This window comes from Leucopleurus acutus, assembly GCF_964270905.1.
Source record: "Leucopleurus acutus genome assembly, chromosome: 7".
Classification (NCBI taxonomy): domain Eukaryota; kingdom Metazoa; phylum Chordata; class Mammalia; order Artiodactyla; family Delphinidae; genus Leucopleurus; species Leucopleurus acutus.
In genome coordinates, this window is record NC_139150.1 from 102982090 (window position 1) to 103003749 (window position 21660).

The following is a 21660-nucleotide window of genomic DNA, read 5'->3' on the forward strand; positions in this document are numbered from 1 at the left end:
TGTAAGGCATGTGCTGGCCATGTGGAATACCCTTAGTGTTCTAGATATTACTACCCCCTCCTAATTTTTCTTTCCATCTGAAGAAAGCAATTCATCCTGGTGCTGGATACGAAGGCATTTCCGAGTACAAATCAGTGGTCTATTACCAAGTCAAGCAGCCCTGTTGGTATGAGACTGTCAAGGTGAGAATGTGTTATCAGTAACCCCTATCATATATGAAACCTCGTTTAGCTTCCTTTCTTCTTTTTACCCACAAATCGCTCCTCCTTTATCCTGAAGTTTTAGATAGGTTGCCTGTGGTGTGCAATCAGAAATGAATTGATCATCGTAGCTCTGCAGAAGCTCATTTCTCTTTCGTAAACTTCAGAAACCTTAAGTAACATTCTCGTTCGTAAACGTGTTGAAATTGGAAGAGAGAAACTTGATGTTGTAATGATGTAAGACGCTGCCACAATGGTCCAGAACCAACTGGAAATTTTCACAGTGTGCAAGCAGTTTCCTAACATTTCTTTCCTTCTTGGCCTCTAATCAAGTTAGCTGGGCTTCTTTTCAATTTAAATATGTGTCTTACAAATTCCAAAGTGCTCTCGAGATCAGTCCGCTCGCGTGAGCCTCACAGTAGCTCTGCGACAAACGGTCCGAGTTGCAGCAGCCCATTTTCTGATGACGTAACTGACACTCAGAGAAGTGAAGTGACCAGGTTCCTCTAGCTGCTCGTGTCGGAGCCTAAACTGGATTCCACTTCTTCTGAGCCCCAGACTCCATCAACTCTTTCCTTTTTTGTTCTGTTTTTTTACTGAAGTACAGTTGATTTACGGTGTTGTGTTAATTTCTGCTGTATAGCAAAGCGATTCAGTTATACATATATATACATTCTTTTTTATATTCTTTTCCATTATGGTTGTTACTTCAGGATATTGAATATAGTTCCCTGTGCTATACAGTAGGACCTTGTTCTTAATCCACATCGGCTTTTTCTGATTGTCAAGGTTTTATGAGCTCTCCGTAGAAAACTAAAAAAAAAAAAAAAAAAAAAAAGTTGCACTAATATCTTAATTCAGAAGTAACCATTTTCCACAATTTTATATACTTTATAGGTTTTGGATCGTGCCATTCAGACAAATTTATATTGTGCCTTTTCAAACTCCCTTGAGGCATTAAAAAGCCTTCAGAAGTATATTTTTAGATACTTGCATAATATTCCATTATATAATCATGCCATAATTTATTTAACTATTTGCTACAAATTCTCTGCCCTGTACGTTGCTCCATGCCTCTGTTTCCCCATCTCTTCTGTATATGTAAGCAGCAAAAAAAAAAAAAAAAAAAAAGCTTCCTTGTCCCCAGTATTTCATCTTTTCCTTCTATTATAGGCCCTAACTATTAACATATCCATGTACACCTTGCAGTCTTGCACACAGACCTGAATGTACTGATCTCTTCCCCCTGAAGTATCTCCTGCTTCCCACTTGAGAAAGCACTAGAAATTTGGAATGTCTCCGTTTTCAGAATCTATGATGAACAGCCAAGATGATCTTCTCTTGAGATTCTTTGGGTTTTGAAGAAGAGCTAAATCTCCTTCGAACGAAACCCTACACCACATCTAACTCTAGGAATTACTCCTGTGATCGGATACTAAAATGTGCCTCATTTTATAAAACGAACTGTGAGTGCAGGGGACTGTATTGATATTCCTTATCATTGTGCAGGTATCCATTGCTATAGAAGAAGTTGCTCGCTGCCATATAAGATTTACCTTCCGACACCGGTCATCTCAGGAATGTGAGTATTAGGAGGTCGACGACACATTTCAATCAAAACAGTGTTTACTCTTGCTTGACAGTGCTTTTGTGGGTCTGTAGAATGAGATACTTGGCATCTTTATTTCAAGATTCAGTGAAGCTAAGGAAATCTTAAAATGAATTTTTCTAGGCTTCCAAGATCTGTGTTTATCATTGTATATCAGAATTTCCCTGAAATGTGCTCTATGAATGCTAAGGTTCTACAGTGCTAATAGATGCCGTCTGACAAAAAGAGTTTCCCAGTTGAACAGGGATAGAAAGTGCTTGTATATTATGTCTCCCTCTTAGACATTCACCGTGTATGTTGCCACATTGCTGAGAAATCCTGAAGCAAGAGAACTGTTCAATCTGTTGTTTCCCAAATTATTTTTTTTCCATGAAAGAACTGTTTCAAGTCTTAGATCACAGTTTATGAGTTGACTTTCCTAAGGTGTGAACAGAGGAGAATATTGATTATTTTCAGATTGATCCTAATATTTCTGGAAGTGTTGTTCTCATTCAGCACTGCATAAAAATGCAGTCCTTCCTTCCAGACTGAATTTTTTGAATGCCATCTACCTACCAGACTGCAGGCCAGGCCCTGGGTAGATGACAGCGAATAGGACCCAGTCACTGCTCTGAAAAGTCTCTGTGGGCTGGTTAGGAAGATGAGCAAGAAAACAGGTGATGAAGTTCAGATCAACGTGATACGTGTTACAGCAACGACCATCAAGGCGTAAGCACAGCACCTAACCCTGCCTGGGGATTTATGCGTAAGGTTTCCTACATCCTAGCTGAGACCTGAAGGTGAGCAGAAGTTAGCCCAGCGAAGGGTGCTGGTGGAGAAATGCGTTTGAGAAGCAAAGTGAGCTCGGTGGGGCTAAAGTGGGAGCCATCACGATATTAGATTGAACCATCTGAAACTGCCATTTTTGTAGGTCAGTATCAGATCGTCAAGTATCAGCAGATAGTCAGTTATCAGCAATTTCGTACAGTTCTCCGTCATACTAAGCTAGCATTCATCAAGCTCTTAGTTTGTACCAGACACTATGCGAAGCACTATTTATACACCATCTTGTTTAGTATCTACAGTAATCAGTAAGACCCATACACATTTTAATCCACATTTATATGTAAAGAAACTGAGGCACAGAGATGTTAGGTATGTGCCCAAGGTCACAGGGCTAGTAAGTTCCTGGATTGACCTGTCAGTGGTCTGATTCCAGGCAGGCTAGAGCCAGATTGTGAAAGATGAAGGTTCTTTTGAACTCTGTTATGGAGGAGCCATTAAAGAATGCTGTGTGGGTGGTGGTGGTGGTCGTGATTTCGTATATATTTATAACAGCTTTAGTCACGGTACCCCCAAATTGGCCGTCAACAGGAGAACAGATGAACAAACTGTAGTATGATCCTGTGCTCAGCCAATCTGGGTAACACGAGTCACAGCAGACCTCAGAGGTGTGCCTGTGGTGAGAACAGGCCATGAGTCACCCCAGCCGTAGACATTTAAGCAGGGGACATGGTGAGCTCAGAGGCTCACACCTGAAGACCAGGAGAGAGGCCCTTGGCTTCCTCAGGAGGCTGGCCCCTCCTCCCCCAAATGCCACCAGACACACATATCCACTTCTCCTGGCACCAGGGCTACTATCTTGGAAAGAAGAGAGGAACAGAAATCTTAGATGGCATCACAAACCTTGGAAGATAATAAACAAAATACTTACGGAGTCTGTCTTAGAACAGCAGTAGGGAGGTAGGTCATGGGAAGGTTTTGGAGCAGGGCAGTTGACTTGGTTAGATTTGATTTTGGAGATCCCCAAAGGGTGGAGAAGAGCTGGAGACAGAGAGATCTGTTACGAAGATCTTGTGGGAATACAGGGAAGAGGTGAGGGTGGCCTGGCCTCAGGTGGGAACAGCAGGGATGGAGAGAAAAGGCACAGCCTCCAGAGGTGCTCAGGACGCCGAGCTGGCACGGGGCTGGGGTCAGCGTCAACACCCACAGTTCTGATCTGGGTGACCGAGTCGATACTGATGTCATTCATTCACAAATATAGGAAAAGGAGCATACTTGGGGGCACCAGAAGATTTCAGTTAGGGAACTGTTTCCTTCAAGGGGTCTGTGACGTGGACAGTACGTATGGCTTATTGGGGCTCGCTCAACTGTGTTGGTTATAGCACGATTGAACACCAAATCCCAGAGCAAAATGTGCCGTCAGCTCTCATAGCTGTCAGCCCCCGGTATCTCCCTGCCCTGCTCAGACACGTATTCCTGTCTTTTCAGCCAGAGATAAATCGGAGCGAGCCTTCGGGGTGGCCTTCGTGAAGCTGATGAACCCGGACGGCACCACCCTGCAGGACGGGAGGCATGATCTGGTGCTTTATAAGGTGGTGCTAAAGAAGGAGCCTCAGAAAGTGACTAAGGACATAGTTACTCCCCCTGAAATTGGTTCTGAAAGCTCCTTTCAGACTTGTGTGTACAAATATCAGAAACGTCTCTCGGGCTGTACATGTTTGCCCCTTCAAGTCTAGAACCCCGGAGGACTGTGGTCACACCAGCTGCATGGTCTCCCATCCCTTTAGTCTTTTAAGGGATGGTCCCTCCCTGTTGTGCAAATGGCGTCCGTGGAGGTGAACAGTCAAGGGCTGTTCTTCTGCTCTTTGCATCAGCCTGTGTGGAGCGTTGATAGTTGCACTGTTGGGCTGGGTTAGAGTGTGGTGGATGTGGTAGGATGTGGTTTTCATATCAGCGCGAGCCAGGCACCATTTCTCCCTTCTGTGGCCTCCTTTCCTCTCCTATCAGCTGTGTCCTTATTCTTCCCTCTAACTGCTGCAGAGCTATCGCCTCCACTGAGATTTTAGAGCAGAAAGCAGATGTTGGGAAGATCTCATTTGTCCAACAGTATCCAGGAGGCTTTTCACACGGTTGGTAGCTTTTTTGAGATGAATCCACTTGAGATGTATTTCCCTTAGCAGCTCCTGAGCTCAAAAATAGTATTGGAAGCCATGGCAAGCTATTTCTTCTCAAAGGACCCAGTGAAGTATCATTGTGACCATTTACATGTTCAAGAAAGTGAAATCCAACCTTATTCTTTATGTATTTACTTATAGCAGAGACTAGAATGTTGACTTCTAGTTCGTAACTTATTCTGTTTTCATTCAATGTTGAAATTATTTCTGGACTCAAACTCTGGGACAGTATCCCAGTATCTCGGAGTTGGAAGGGATCTAATTTGATAAAATACACTGCGCTCATGATAGATACTATTTTATTTGCACATAAGAGATTTTGTCCACCACTTGGTGTCCCTAACATGCTTCCTTTGCAGGGTGACAACAAGAAAATGGAAGATGCTAAATTCTACCTGACCCTGCCTGGAACCAAAGTGGAGATGGAAGAAAAGGACCTCCAGGCATCCAAAACCCCAGGCAACTTTACGCCAAACAAGGATAGCACAAAAGATAGCTTTCAGATCGCCACCCTCATCTGCTCCACAAAGCTCACTCAGAACGGTAGGTGTGCTGACCTCGGTGACACCAGAATGAGTTTTCTCTTTGGTCCTCCTAGGCTTCTTTGTTAGACTCAGGGGACTGGACGCTGTGGGGCTGTGTCTTCTGAGGTAGGGTCCTGGGCTATCTGGCTTCTTCTCTCTGCTCTTCACGTGATGTTTTCTGGGTAGGACTGATTAGATAGCTAAAGCTCTTCCTGAGGCTTCTTTGTCTATCTTGCCACTAGAATGAAAAGCATTTCGGTGGTTTTTAAATAGGGTAAAATCTATAAATGTATTCATTAACAGAGGCTGTGAATTTCACGTTTCCCTCCTTCAAGGCAGCAAAGAACTCTAACACTGTGCTCTGTATGATGTATGTAACAAGAAATGTTGGTAGTAAGGGTAGGATGCTGGCAGAGGAACATCAGTCTCCTGTCCAAGCAGGTATGGCAAAGAGCAGGGAGGGTTTCCTGTTAGCATTCCGTCTGTCCCCCATATAGATTCCTCTTTCTCGATTTTTTTTCCCCAAGCAGTCAGATTTTCCATAACATCAGCTGAAGAGTTCAAGTGCGGCTTCATTTTGTCCCCTCACGAAATCTGATAGCAATTTTCACTTCTCTTGTGTATATCATGACATTTGATAGCCAATAACAGCTTCTTATTCATTTAACCTATGTCATTTGTAAGGAGTCCTGCTGAATATATAGAGATCCAGGAAATAGCTGCTTCGGGAACTTGCTTTAGAAATTCTTTGTCCCCTGTGCTAGGTGGAGGATCGGCCCCTTGGACCTCTGAGAAGATCTGGGGGCTCTGCCTTACGGAAGTGATAAGGTAGACAAAACAGCTGAGATAGAAGGTCCACTCAAGGATCACATAGCATGTGGTTGATCTTTAGAACGGGTCAGCATTGTTTATTTTGATGAATCTGGGTTGCGTAGAGAATATGGATAGGATTTCAACTTGGACAACTGATTAGACTCAACAGAGTGAGGTTCAGAGCTGTTACACATGCGAAAGTAAAAGCAGGCACCAAAAGTTAAGCCAGAGAAAAGACAAAACTATGGAGATGTGAAAAGATCCGTGGTTACAAAGGGCTCGGGGAGAGAGGGAGGGCTGAATAGGCAGAGCACGGGGGATTTTTAGGGCAGTAAAACTGTTTACTAAATGACACCCTGATGGGTACACGGATGCACGTCGTTATACATGTGTCAAAAGTCACAGCATACTGCACAGAGCGAACCCTAGCTTAAACGATGGACTTCAGTTAATAATCTTTATCAGTGTTGATTCATCATGTGTAACAAAGGTACCACAGTAATGCAGCATGTTAATAATAGGGGAAACCCTGGAGCCTTGAAGGGGTATAGGGTAACTCTCTGTACTTTGGGCTTAATTTTTCTGTGAACCTAAAACTGCTCAAAAAAAAATAAAGTCTATAAATTAGTAAACAAAACAAAACAAACAAACAAAACACAAAGTTAAGCCAGAAGGCATTCTGAGCTTTATGGAAGCCACGAGAAAACGGTATCAATGATATAACCCTTGTTAGGGAGAAAGTAAACATAAATTAACTGCTGATACGGGGTTAAGTAGTATAATGTTTATGGGAGATGATTTACAAGGTGTATCAAAGATCTTTTTTTTTTTTTTTTTCCTGCGGTACGCAGGCCTCTCACTGTTGTGGCCCTTCCCGTTGCGGAGCACAGGCTCCGGACGCGCAGGCTCAGCGGCCATGGCTCATGGGCCCAGCCGCTCTGCGGCATGTGGGATCTTCCCGGACCGGGGCACGAACTCGTGTCCCCTGCATCGGCAGGCGGACTCTCAACCACTGCGCCACCAGGGAAGCTCCAAAGATCTTAAATGTATTCAGACCCTTTGACCCAGTACTGTGACCCCTAGAAATTGAACCTAACTAGACAATGGGAGATGTGCACAAAGATTTATATATGAGGATGTTTCCCTGTGATTCATAATAGGGGAACAGTGCAAAGAGTCTAAATGTCCAATAGTTGAGGTCAGGTTAAAGTATATAAGGTTATTAAATGATAAAATATATGCAGCTGTGAAATGTATTTCAAAACAGTCAAAGACATGGGAAAATGTTAACACTATGTGGAGTATAGTCCCGGTTTTGTTTAAATATATGAGGATAATTTGGAGCTTATTGCCTGGGTTCAGATCCCAGCCCTGCCACTTGCTAGCTGGTTCATCTTGGGCAAGTCACTTGATCTCTCTGTGACTTGGTTTCCTCAGTTTTAAGATGGGAGTAATGATAGTATTTATTTCGAAGAACGAAGTAAATTAAAATAAGTAGAAGCAAAGCAGCAATGTGTAGCACATTGTAAACACTATATGAGTATTAACTGTTGTCATCATCATCATCATTATATGTACACAGCAAAAGCCTAAAAATAATTAAAAGTTTGGATGATAGTTCTTATTTTCTTTATTCTTTCTGGTATTTTCCAAATTTTTAACTAGGAAATGTCAAAGTGGTTTTTTATTTTAGCTCTGATGGTAGATGAGAGAAAGCATTGATGTACTTTTGGGGCGCTAAAGGGATATTCGAAAGAGACAGCGTTTACCAAACATCTAGTAGATTATCCTTCCTAGAGACTAGGTTTGAAGAAAACAAGTAATAAAAGTTTGTAAAATTAACTTAGTAGAGATAATGGTTAGAGATAACCATATTGTTACATTGTTTATTATCTCCCAGGCAAAACTTTAGGAAGCTTATTGACAGGTAGCAGTACTCAACCTGATGCGCTGATACCAACATCACACATCTTCTAAATGTTCCAAACCTGTGCTGTCCCGCGCCTTATGTAGCTTGCGAAATTTAAATTAATTAAAGTCAAGTGAAGGTATGACTGCAGTTCCTTGGTTGCATTCGCCCCATTTCAAGTGCTCAGTGGTTTTCTGTGTCTGGTGACTTTCCTACTGGACAGCACAGGTTGCAACGTTCCCATCATCACAGAAACTTCCATCGGGTAGAACTGTCCTCTTCCATTTGTTGTCATCCCGTTCCTAGTGTTTAGATCTCAAAAACACTCAACATACTTTAAAAAAAAAAAGTCTCCAAGAATATCCTGTCCCAAAGAAGACTTAAAGAAGCAAACTTATCTAAACCAGAGCGGGGTGACCTACTGTCAACCTGGATGGGGGTAGGAAGAGGGGACAGATTTGGGGAAGATGAGGTGACATCGTGGGCATTAGAGAAAATGGGGCATTCCCAGTGACAGATAATAAGTGTGTTTGCTTTCTTCTAATTTGATGGGAGTGATAAAGAACCAATTCAATTTCTTCTGAGAAAGAAGAAGCTGAGGAACATGAATAAATCATCAACTCTATGAGGGCATTTGTTGATCAAGAGGAGGGTAGCTGTTCTCCTTTCACTCGGAGGCCATGACCAGAGGCGTTTCTCCTTAGCCTTTGGAGGGCTATTCAGACTCCAAAGTTAAAAGCCACTGGACTTTGTTACAGACAGAGCCTGTAGGCACCTTCATTATTTTATGAATTATTTCAAAACTAGAACAGACTGATGTATATGGGATCATTTTGTTGCTGGGCCCATATGGAAGGTGAGGATAGAGGAGAGGAAGAGAGGAGTCGAGTCTCTGCAGGTGTGGACCTGTGCCAGGCCATTCACAGACATCTCATTTTACCCACCGACAGCCTAGCACGGGAAGACACCAGTGTTGTCGTTATTAACCTCAGTTTACTGATCAGAGCGCCGAGCTGAGGTGGTGAAATATTTTGCCGAAACTCATAAGTGGTGGACTTGGGTCCGAAAACAGATATTTGTAACTCCAAAACTTAGGGTTTTTCTTTGTCATTCTTTTCGTTTTTAAACGTTATGGTCCCTAACCCTTTCCGACAGGTAATCACTACCCTAAATTTGGGCATTATCATTCAGAGTAGTGTGAATTCTTACATACTTTTTTTTTTTGGCCTCGAGGCATGTGGGATCTTAGTTCCCCAACCAAGGATCAAACCTGTGCTCCCTGCAGTGGAAGCACAGAGTCCTAACCACTGGACCGCCAGGGAAGTCCCAATTCTTACATACTTCTGACGGTGATGTAAATTGGGACAACTTTGGATAACATTTAGATAGTATTTAATATGGTTAGAGGTGGTCATTCTTGGTAATCCAGAAATGTAGTCTAGTTTTTTTTCCCCACTTTTTTTTTTTTTTTTTGCGGTACGCGGGGCCTCTCACTGTTGTGGCCTCTCCCGTTGCGGAGCACAGGCTCCGGACGCGCAGGCCCAGCGGCCACGGCTCACGGGCCTAGCCGCTCCGTGGCATGTGGGATCTTCCCGGACCGGGACACGAACCCGTGTCCCCTGCATCAGCAGGCGGACTCTCAACCACTGCGCCACCAGGGAAGCCCTGTAATCCAGTTTTATACCTCAGAAAATGCTGCTGATACCGGATAGGCATATGAGAATGTTTGCAGCAGAATTGTTTGTGACGGCTCAAAACCACAACCCAACTGGTTGTTAATCGACAGTAGAATGGATAAATTCTGGTACATCCATACGATGGGATAGATACTCTACAGCAATCAAATGAAATTAACCAGAGCTATTCATCAACCTGCATGAATCCCAGAAACACGGTGAGTCTAGGGCTGTTTCTGTAACACCGTGTCACCACTTTTCTTGCCCTAAGACCTTATGATTCACCAGATGCCAGATCTATTCCTAATATTAGCAGTGATGGGGCATGCAGATATCTCTAGGGGGTAAACCTCTAGTCTGATGAGTGGGTTCCTTGCAGGTTCTTAAAGCTGCTGCGTGACTCTTCAGCATGATGAAGTATCCAAATCCTTTTCCTTAGGCAGCCACGCGTGGAGTGAGGTAACCAATGGAACGGTGCGGTTGACTAGCACGTGGCAAAAATAGGAGATGGGAAGCTGGCAGTGGACAGTGCCTAGTGGATGGGCCTAGCACAGTGCCTATTATTAAGTACTTACTTAAGGAATGAAGAAAGTGAAGAATTGTCTTGAGTACACTACCAGCTTCCTTGGGACTCCTGGTTCTGTGTCCATCCATCTATTCAATCTTCGATCCAGCACGTATTGAATACCTACTAGGTGGCTAGTGCTATGATGCGGTATAAGAAGGAATGCAGTAAGGTTCCTTCCCTGGACTGTCTCAATGTATGGGCAGAGCCAAAGAGATACCAAGTGTGTTGTTAAGTGTTTGCCCTAATGTATACGTATGCGGAGAAGGAGGGCAGATAGCAGAGAACGATTGGGTATGTCTCCCCAGAGGGAATAATGTCTGAGAGGGCTCTTGAAGTAGAAGTGGCAGCTGACTGAATACATAGTACTGGAAGTATTTCTGGGCATTTCCGACAAAGGGAAGACATATGCAAAGACAGGGAGCGATTGCAGAGCATGCCGTAGCTTGGGGAGTATTGAGTTGATCTGTCTGACTGCGATGGGCCGGCAGGAGGGTCATAGGAGGGGCCTTACTGCCCTCTGTGACTGGCATTGGGACTTTATTCAGTTGACAGTGGGAGGTCTCTAGGCTTTGGAGGCTGCCCAGGGACTGAACAGTCTGCAAGCCAGTAAAACAAACAGTGAAGCGAATTGACTGTTCTAATGAACAGAATACATTTTCAGCTGCTTGTAAATATATGTTTCTACAGATCCATTGATTAAAAAGTACATATTGCTACTTTTACTAGCTAATGCTCTGTAAATAGTAAAATGATGCACTAAACAAAACGATAAAGTAGTAACAGTCCATCTGCCTGCTTTGTTTCCCTGTTATTTCACTTTTAGTATCTAGACATACATTAAAGCTGAAAGGGACTTAAAGATCCCAAATTCTGCATTTTTAGATCCCAAAACACCTCAAGACTTTTGTCCCAGACTTACGCTAAGGACCATTCATCTGTTCTGCCTTCTTTTCAAGATAGCAAACCATGTGATCTGCTCATCTGTTTATTTCTTTGAAGAACTCTGGGGAGGCAGTATGACAGAGTAGCAAGGACATGGTTTTTGGGAATCAGATACATCTCATTAAATTCCATTCATACCACTCCCTGGCAGTTGTGTGACCTAAGACAAGTAATTTAATTTCACAAAACCTCAGTTTCCTCATCTCAAAAATGGAACAAATAAAATCTTCTCTATGGTTACCAAAGGGGGAAGGTCAGGGGGAGGGATAAATTAGGAGGTTGGGATTAACATATACACACTACTATATATAAAACAGATAACCAACAAAGACCTACTGTATAGCACAGGGAACTCTACTCAATACTCTGTAATAATCTATATGGGAAATAGAGTCTGAAAAAGAATACATATTTATATATGTATAAGTCACTTGGCTGTACACCTGAAACTAATACAACATTGTAGATCAACTATACTCCAATATAAAAAAAAATCTTTTAAGGTAAAAAATAAATAAAATCTGCTCTACAGCGTGGATATGATATTTAAATGAATCAGTGCACATACATAAGTTTTCATTTTCCCCTCTGCATCCACTGAGACACACATAGTGACAAGGGACAAATTAAGCAATGCAGCAAATTAAAGGTAGGAAGGTTATTTAAGTGTTTCATCGGTAAGGCTGTGATGTCTTATATGAGAGACGTGAGTTCTATTCGGGCATCATTTTATGTTCTTGTACATTTGTGGTTGGTTTTTGTTTTTGTTTGTTTGTTTGTTTGTTTTTTGCGGTACGCGGGCCTCTCACTTCTGTGGCCTCTCCCGTTGCGGAGCACAGGCTCTGGACGCGCAGGCTCAGCGGCTATGGCTCACGGGCCCAGCCGCTCCGCGGCATGTGGGATCTTCCCGGACCGGGGCACGAACCCGTGTCCCCTGCATCGGCAGGCGGACTCCCAGCCACTGCACCACCAGGGAAGCCCTTGTGGTTGGTTTTTTTCCTCTGAAGAAGGAAAGAAGACCCCAGGGTTTTCTCTGATTTAGGTAGGAGGCAGTAAATTAAAAGGCTGCATAAGGTATTAGCCACCGTTAGGAGCAATGATCTTTTCTAGAGAGCTCTGTCACTGTGTCCTGAAATGGTGTGCGTTGCTCTGCTAATCCGTGTCTAACGTTTATGGTTTGTGGTTGTTCTTCCTAGTTGACCTGTTAGGCTTGTTAAATTGGCGTTCGAACCCTCAGAACATTAAACACAACTTAAAGAAGTTAATGGAGGTGGATGGAGGAGAAATTGTTAAGGTATGTTTATATGTTCACAGTTAGGACTACAGCCACTGCATCCTTAGTTCAATATTTTAAATTAAACCGATGAGTGTAAACATAAAACTTGTCTAAATTGGGAAGCAAGTGTGCCAATTTTTAGGAAAATGCTATTTTTAAACCTATTCTGTTGAAACCTAATTAGCCCCGAATTTCTTCAGTCTGGAGCCAAATAACCTCTCTCTTTTTCTTATCTTCAGTTTTTGCAAGATACACTAGACGCACTTTTTAACATAATGATGGAAATGTCAGACGATGAAGCATATGACTTCCTTGTGTTCGATGCACTGGTAAGCAGTTACACATATTATCTAGTGTTTGTTCTCACAACTGTGTGGTTTTTAATAGTTCAGTATTATACATAATTGTGATGCATGGGCTCCTGCATATGTATTTGTATACATTTCTCTGATGATTTCTCGAGGCTACATTCCCACAAGTAACATTAGATACAATTGACTTATAGTCAAGACGTTTATGGCTTTGTTTCCTGTTAGATCTTCCCTTTTGATAAGCTTTCTCTTTCTCATTAGGAAAAGTGTTTTATTACATTTGAAATCAGGAATCCCTTTAACTCGCTTTAAAATTGGTCCTAAACCAGGAGATACCGTTAACAAAGACAACTGTGGTTTGTTGTGTATGCGCGTCCTTGTGCGTTCTCGCAAGGGAGACTGAATTTGCAAGTCAGAGATGAGTCTTGGTCTCATTCTGTATAATACGCAACCCAGCAGACAATTCAGATTGTCACACAAAGTACTAAAACATGCAACCCATTCCAAGACCGGAAATCCAAAGATGGAGAGGGGATATCGGACTCTGGGAAGGTCAGAGATGGCAGTGGAGTGACGGAAGCTGACACATCCAAACTTAAGCATCGTTTTCTGATTGTTGGGGTTCAAGTTCAGGGCAGAGTGTTCCCTGAATGTTGCAGCAAAGAAGGAGGAAGGTAAATTGCAGCTTCAGGTCATTCATCAACTTGCAGAGACTGGTAGCTTCAAGAAGAGTTTAGGATGTTGACACTTAAGGATGTAAGACAAAGAGAAAAATGCCCCCAGCTGTGATCGCACCTGGCCAGGTTTATGGGCAAGAGAGTCTATGGTAATGACTCCATGGGAGAAGGTCTGGAGATAGATTCCCTTGGGACAGAGCAGCTGGCAACGGGCATGTGTGGAAGGTGCCCCGTCTTTTGCTCTCTTGGTGCAAAGCGGTTATTTGTATCAGTAGATTCTGTGTCCGGTAGTGATAAGAGTTAACATGAGCAGAAAATTGAGACTCAAAAGTCTGGTGACTTCGGTTATTAGGGGCACCCACACTGCGCTGAGGAGATGGATGTCCTGCAGTATTTCATTAGCTGCACCCTTGGGTTAGTGTTTACTATTCCCATGGGAAACCCTTCCCCACACCCTTCCCCCTCTCATCCCATTTTCTTCCCCGACTTGGTTACCTGGGCGCTGCCCTCTCTCTGAGGCAGTCAGCTCTCCGAGGCTAGGCGTGCTGGCTTATACTGGTTTCCTCACAGCATTTAGCACAGTGCCTGACACTTCATGGTCCCTCTCTGTTTGTGCTAAATAAAAAGAAACCCCAAGACTTGACCTCAGCTCTGGAATAGTCACATGGGAATGCTACCGTAATGATCAAGAAGGAAAAGCAAGTCCCAGACGTTCAGCTCCAGCTTGCTGATGGAATGCCGGAGGTTGTGCTGTGCTACTATTTATGTTTTCCACCTTTGGCAGGTGTTTATTATTTCACTGATAGGCGACATCAAGTTCCAGCATTTCAATCCCGTCCTGGAGACCTACATCTACAAGCACTTCAGTGCCACTCTGGCCTATGTGTAAGTACCAGGCCTGGGCAGGGCTTGCGGCTGGGTTGTCGGGTTCGTGCTCTTGGGACCGGGTTGTTGAGACACCAGAGGGACGTGAGCTGAGTACCCCTGCCTCGAAGCGCAGAACCCTGTTCTAAGCTTCCCTGGGGAAAGTGGGAACCGTCTAACTATTCTAACCATGGCAAAGGGATTACATTCAAGGCCCCGCTTTCTGGGAAGTTACGAAAGAGATGAGGCTGTACTTCTTTAAGAATCCAGAGCATCTCTAGGTGAGGCGTTGAAGCTGTTAGGAGCACAGTCCAGGACAGGGGACCCCATCCAGGATCTTCGGAGGCGGGTGTCAGTGGGATGGGCATGAGCCCCGCTGGGATCAAACAGAGGATGAAGCAGGACCACATGTGATAGAACTGAGGGTCGTTCCCTCAGCTGTACGCCGCAAGTGCTTTGTAGAATTTATTACTTAGAGGTTATGAGAAGATGTAATTTTTTTTCTTTCACGTAAGAGGGCGTGGTCTCCACCTTTCCCCAAGTGCAGCCTTCTTTCTGTCTTTGGTTTATGAGCCCCTGACTGATGTTCACTCTGAGCTTTGCCCTGCAGTGCTTAGCTCATCATGCGGTTGGACGTGGCCTGTCACCCCGCGCCTTGCATCCTGGTTATTGTGCAGAGCAGCGTGACAGTGACTGGAACAGAGTTGAGATGGCAAAGATCTTTCTGCCGGTGGCTTATGCCAGATGGTGCCAAGTGCTGCTGACCTGCTCTGTCATTCAGATCATTGATCCCTCATGGCTTTTTCTGAACTAAACAAGAAAGTTCTCGGTTTTATTTGCACAAAGGTCCAGACATGTAATAAAACATAAGTGACCTAGAAGAGGTGTCATGTGGCATAATCCCCAATTAACACAATGGATGTAATGCCCGCTGGGTTGGGGCAAGCAGCAGATACACCAGTGACAGGGCTCTTTCCACCCTATAGCCTCACTTTCTAAGTAGGCAGCAGCTACAAGAGATGAAATCCTACCATTGGGTCTTTATTACACAGAGCCAAATGCAGCACTCCAGGTGGTGTGTTTCTGGTAATCTGGGTTTATTTGCAAGAATGGATCAATTCCACACGATTCCTGTGAATTTTTCTTAATATTAGGAAAACTCAGAGATTCCCAGAAGGAAAGTTGAAAATATCAGTGCCCTCAAAAATGTGAGATAGCCCAAGATTACGACAACGCCTAGTCCAAAGACTCTGGAACGACACACAGAACAACCTAAAAGTCCCAGAGCAGTTTCATGTGATCAGATGCTCAGAACCATGGGTTGCTCTTCTTTCCACGCTCGGTTAGAGTTTCCATCTGGCTCCAGTTTATGGATCCCAAACAGCTGGGGCAGACTGGAGGGAATTAGACTGCTTTTAAGGTGACTGACTACCTTTGGCAGACAGTCCCTCCGTTACAGAAACACCTGAACATGTCTGTATAGCGTGCCAGAGATTAAAATATACTCATGATTCGAGTCCCTTCAAGTCTTTGATTTCTTGATCATTTTTTAAAATCCTGCAAAGGGAAAGAAATCATCCCTTATTTCTAAGCAGAAGGGAAGCTGCAAGCGTAGACCGCAATGAGAAAACTAAACTACGAAGGACCTAACTTCCCTGTTCAGGGCATATTCTAGAAGAAATAATTACTATAGTTGTGATTTCTACTTCCCCAGGAGGCCAAGTTCCCTTCTATATAGCATACCCCAAACCCCAGAGTACCACTGTGCCCCATTGACATTTTTCTCCTTCTTGTCCTTTTCAGGAAACTCTCCAAGGTACTGAACTTTTACGTGGCGAATGCAGATGACTCCAGCAAGACGGAATTGCGTTTCGCTGCTTTGAAAGCCTTAAAGTACTTGTTTAGGTTCATCATCCAATCTAGAGTGCTCTACTTGAGGTAATGGTGACTGTAATACAGTGTTGACGCTCTCCATCCTCTCTTCCCATATTTTTCCTTAGTCCTTATGCTCACGTTCAGCTCTGTGAGCAGCTGGGTCATGGAACTAACAAATTTCAGAACTTCAGGGTGGAGATGAAGGTGCACTACACAACCGTTAAAGAAGTTTCATGTGACGTCCTTTTGGATCAGCAGAATTTCTAGGGCAGTAATGACAGCAGGACTTAGGGATGCAGGTGGCTACAATGTGCAACTTACTGAAAGTCTTTGTTGGTGACAATAACTCGGAAGTCAGGTTCCTGTGATGAGATTGTATTTAATACAGCGACGGGCTTCATGATGATGTTGGGTTTATAAATCTAGGATCATGAGCTGTTGTTGGGAGTAGATGGACAGTAGTGACAATTGACTGGAGGAGTTGTTTCCTGAGGTGTGTGTTTCTTTGCTGACACCAGGCTTAGGTACCTGGGAAAACTAAGCCCCAGAGATACGATAATTCCCAGTTTGGATTTCTAGAATAATAGTTCCATCAAAAACAATAGAAGTCAAAAATGAGGAAATAACTCTTCTGGGAATGCCCACAACTCCATTGCCATCTCTACCCTTCAATAATAGCTGGATTTCCAAACTGTTAAAATATTTTTCTAAGGCAGGTTTTGAAACTAGGTAGATAACGTGCTAATATGTTAATACGAGTAAAGCTGTAGGTAAGAGGATTTCAAGCCTGAGATTTGAGCATGTGTATTTTTTTAACTTTGTTTTTTTTTTTTTTTTTTTTTGCGGTAAGCGGGCCTCTCACTGCTGTGACCTCTCCCGTTGCGGAGTGCAGGCTCCGGACGCGCAGGCTCAGCGGCCATGGCTCACGGGCCCAGCCGCTCCGCGGCATGTGGGATCTTCCCGGACCGGGGCACGAACCCGTGTCCCCTGCATCGCGCAGGCGGACTCTCAACCACTGCACCACCAGGGAAGCCCTAACTCTGTGTTTTTAAAAAACTCATAAAATTAAAGGCAAACAATTAACATGGAAAAAACCCTTGTAACTTATGGTACAGTTCAAAGGTCAGCAGATTTACTAATTAAAGGCTCTTAAAAATCAACTAAAGAATGGTAAATATCCTTACTACAAAATAAAAACATAATTTACAAAAGAAAACTTCAAATGGTCAGTTAAATTTAAAAAGAAATTTATACTATTAAAATGCGATACACACCATCTTTACCTGCACATTTAATAACGATGAAAAATCTTTATCCTAAAAAAAAAAAAAAAAAAAAATCTTTATCCTTTGGTGAGATTGGACAAAAATTAGCCCTGTGTTTTATTGCTGATAGGAAGATAAATTCTTAAGGACAGAAATTTGGCACTGTGAATAAAAATCAAACACACACAGAGCAAAGGAAGATATCACATTTGTCCAGTGATACCCCATCTAAAAATCTATCTAATGGAAAAAAAATCCATCAGGTATAAACAAAAAGGAATGTTAAAGTATGTACATTCAGCGCTTTCAAATGTAGGGTATGTTAATGAGGTAGGATAACCCTGATAGGTTCTTAAATAATAAAACTAAGGTAGAAGACATAAGTGTAATATGATCTCATTTCAAAAATATTTCAGGATTGGACACCGGTTAGATATGAGTACACTGTAGATAAGAGGGCTTTAAGGAGGTTTAGTTTTTATCCTTTCTGCATTTTTAAAGTTTCTGCAATGAATTTTTACATTTTTATTGTTTTTAAACATGCTCAATGACTTAAAAGCTGAGTTGGACGAATGACAGCTCCTCCTTCCCTAGTAGAAGCAGTCAGTGTTCGCCCATGCACAGCCTCTGTAGTCCCCGCTTTTTTCCAGGTGGTCTTTTATAGTTGGATCTTTGTGTTTTGTAATTATGTTGAATTTCCACATATTCAGTTAGGGTGTCCTACTGAGGGAATATTCCCTTACCTGAAAGTTTGTATAGCAAACCCTGATGTCCAGCAATAAAGATCCTCATAAAAACATAAAAAGAGAGACTTCCCTGGCAGTCCAGCGGTTAAGACTCTGCGCTTCCACTGCAGGGGGGCATGGGTTCGATCCCTGGTTGGGGAACTAAGATCCCGCATGCCACGGGGCACGGCCAAAACAAACAAAAAAACATAAAAAGAAAAAAACCTTAATTGAGGAAATTTAAAAAATATTTTCCACTTATGATCCAGTAGCTCTTTTACCCTTCATAATGTTGCGTTGCATCTGGGCCATCATTTTCACCGTCAGATTGCATGATACCAATGGAAAAGCCAAGTTAATTAACCCATGAGATGAACTAAGGGAGCGGCTGTGTTGAACTTAGTCCCTAATGGCCTGTTTACGGTTATTTTTTCCCCTGATGTTTTCTCATTCTAAAGAAGAGCTTGATCTGGGATAGAGGGTCTGGTAGTCTGCATTCTCTGATTGCTTGGATTTGATAGACACACTAGGACATTGAGAAGCTCAGTCGTATTAGTCCCTTTTTTAAAGTCACAGCGATAGGGTGCCAGCTGTTGCTCTAGGCCCTCCAGCAACATTGGCGTCTCTTCATTCTTTAGCTGTTCCTGCCCAGATGCCAGTTCCCGAGAGGCCTCTCCCAGCGGCTCAGCTCAAACAGCCTTCCCTGGTCACCGTCATATCAATGCCTTCCCTCCTAGCCCTAGATCTGGGGAACTGCTACTAGATCTTGGGATCTAGCAGCAGATGAGACAAAGTTCCTGCTCTGATGGTGCTTGTGGGTTACATCGAGGCCAGGGAGACATATAATAAAGAAAGAAACCCACAAGATCATCTCAGAGGGATAAGAGCTAGGAGGAAAGATGTTGGTGTGACAGTGACCAGGGAAGGCTCCCTGAGCTGAGCTGGTGGGAGAGGCCTCTCCAGGAGCTGGGGTTTGAGTTGAGACTGAAAGATGGGGAGATAGCCTCTGAGGATCTCAGGGAAGAGAATTGCAATGAACATGAACAGCTAAAGAATGAAGAGAAGCCAATGTTGCTGGACCGTGGAGACTGGGAATGGGAGGATGGAGCCTGGCAGGCGGGTGCGTAATGGGGGCCTTCTAGGTCACAGCAAGGAGTTCGGATTTCATTCCAGGGGTCTCGGGAAGCCACTGAAGGGTTTCAGTTAGAGACGTAGTGGAATCTGGCTTGCATTTTACATAATCATCTCATCTCTTGGGTGGAAAGTGGATTATCAAGGGTTAAGAGTGAAACCTGGGTGACCACTGAATAGGCGGTTATAGTTCAAATGTGGGATACAGTGGCTCTGTCTCTGAGGAGACGCGGAGAGTGGACTGATTTAGCGGGAAGAGAGAATAGGACTTGCTGTTAGATTTGGTGGGAGAATGGGAGAAGGGGAAGAACTGTAAATAACTTCTAGGTTTGGGGTGCGGTTTGCCGAGACGTGGGCTATTTAAAGGTGAACAGGAAAATCAAGTGACTTCTGTTCTGGGTATGTTAATTTTGATATACTTTGTGGACTCAATTGCAAATAAAGTTCTTTTCTAAAGTTCTGCAAAATGGATGAATGGAAGATTAGCAGAAACCCTCTGATTGGATAATTTTCTGAGAAGTTCATATTCCATGAGTACCGTATAAGATACAGGTGAACAGAGGAGACTAATGTAAATATGTATATGCGTGTACGTATGTATTTGAGTGTGTGTCTAAAATTCTAAGTTCAAACCATCCCTACTCTTGACAGTTGGTGGTAAGATTGCCACCCAGTGTAAATGCACTTGGACTACAATTTGGGGACTTTTGTGTTTCTGAGAAATGGGCCAAAGACCTTCTGATTTCTACTTATGAGAAAGAACCAACTTTTCAGTTGACAGCGTACTTTAATCAAACAAGCACGAATAAGCAAAGACCAAGGCAGCCCGTGTCCTGGGAGGACGCTGTCCTAGAGGCAGGTCGGCACCAGCGTGGCCAGTTCAGTGGATAGAAGGATGCTAACTGGACTTGCAGACTGGGTTGGGCTCAGAATGTTTCTAGGTTGAGCAGCTTCTCTACCCCTTGTCTGGAACTTGAACGCAAATGATCAGGGCTTGTTGCCGTGAGACAGAATGATTCAAATGGCAGAGTGATTAGACACAAAGATCAGAAGAGGAGAGAGAGGCAGGAGGGGAGGCGTGGAGGTGGCAAGACTGGGCTGTCAGGGAAGGTAGCTGGGCGGGGAGTCCCCTGCTTGCTGGACATTCTGCTAATGAGCTGAGGATGATAGGTTTGCATGCAGGGCTTATCTGCTACTTGAGGCGAAGCTGCTTCCAGCCGTTCCCCGCTCTGTGCCGGAAATGCCCGCACGCCACTAGGCTGGAGGACATCACCAAGACTGGCCTTCAGACAGCTTCAGGGGGACAGTGGGAGAGCTCTGTTGTAGGACTTTACGTACAAATCACTACCTTCCTTTTGTCCAGGTGGGGATAACTTCCCAGCTACTGGGCCCCTTCCTGAACCACCTAAGAGCACGTGTGACTCCTCTGTGCACGGTGTAAAGAGGTGACCAGTGAGGCATGGGCTTCCAGCATTGTGTAGGCAACAGATCTGTTGGAAAACTTCTTTTAAACATGGAGAATCTGACCTCCTTTTCTCTCTTTTTTTTTTTCTTTTCCCGCCTTCTCTTTTTTTCTCTGAAGATTTTATGGCCAAAGTGAAGATGGAGATGAATTTAGTAATTCAATCCGCCAGTTATTTCTCGCTTTCAATATGCTGATGGACAGGCCTCTGGAGGAAGCTGTCAAGATCAAGGTCAGCTTGAGTAACTTTTTTTTTTTTTTTTTTTTTTTTTTTTTTTTTTTGCGGTACGCGGGCCTCTCACTGTTGTGGCCTCTCCCGTTGCGGAGCACAGGCTTCCGGATGCGCAGGCTCAGCGGCCATGGCTCACGGGCCCAGCCGCTCCGCGGCACGTGGGATCTTCCCGGACCGGGGCACGAACCCGCGTCCCCTGCATCGGCAGGCGGACTCTCAACCACTGCGCCACCAGGGAAGCCCCCTTGAGTAACTCTTAATGCTGTCGGTGAGGATGTTCTGGGGCAACATAGAACTGGCTATGGTGGGAGATAAAAGAAAATTAATCCTAGCTAGTTCGTGGAAAACTTGTTAATTTTAGAATGACTTATAGAAAGTAAAGGGAAATCCCTTTATTTTAACTTTTATGTACACTTGTATTTTCAAATGTTGGTTTGCCAAAGACAAGCTAGCTATTTATTTTATTTTTATTGAAGTAGATTTGATTTACAATACTGTGTTAGTTTCTGGTGTACAGCACAGTGATTCAAATATATATATGTGTGTATATATATATATATATAAAATTCTTTTCATTATAAGTTATTACAAGATGTCGAATATAGTTCCCTGTGCTATACAGTAAATCCTTGTTGTTTATCTATTTTATATACCGTGGTGTATAT

General features: G+C 43.5%; 1 protein-coding gene across 1 annotated transcript in view; it reads left to right on the forward strand.

Moving 5' to 3' along the window:
- The window catches only part of DOCK5 (dedicator of cytokinesis 5), a 216535-nt gene that overhangs the window by 126450 nt on the left and 68425 nt on the right, over positions 1–21660 (forward strand). The window contains exons 15-23 of the mRNA XM_082842361.1: positions 84–182; positions 1710–1782; positions 4060–4163; positions 5105–5288; positions 12374–12471; positions 12693–12782; positions 14226–14326; positions 16109–16243; positions 20884–20995. Coding sequence (XP_082698487.1) covers positions 84–182; positions 1710–1782; positions 4060–4163; positions 5105–5288; positions 12374–12471; positions 12693–12782; positions 14226–14326; positions 16109–16243; positions 20884–20995 — 996 coding nt within the window. The remainder of the gene's footprint in view (positions 1–83; positions 183–1709; positions 1783–4059; positions 4164–5104; positions 5289–12373; positions 12472–12692; positions 12783–14225; positions 14327–16108; positions 16244–20883; positions 20996–21660) is intronic.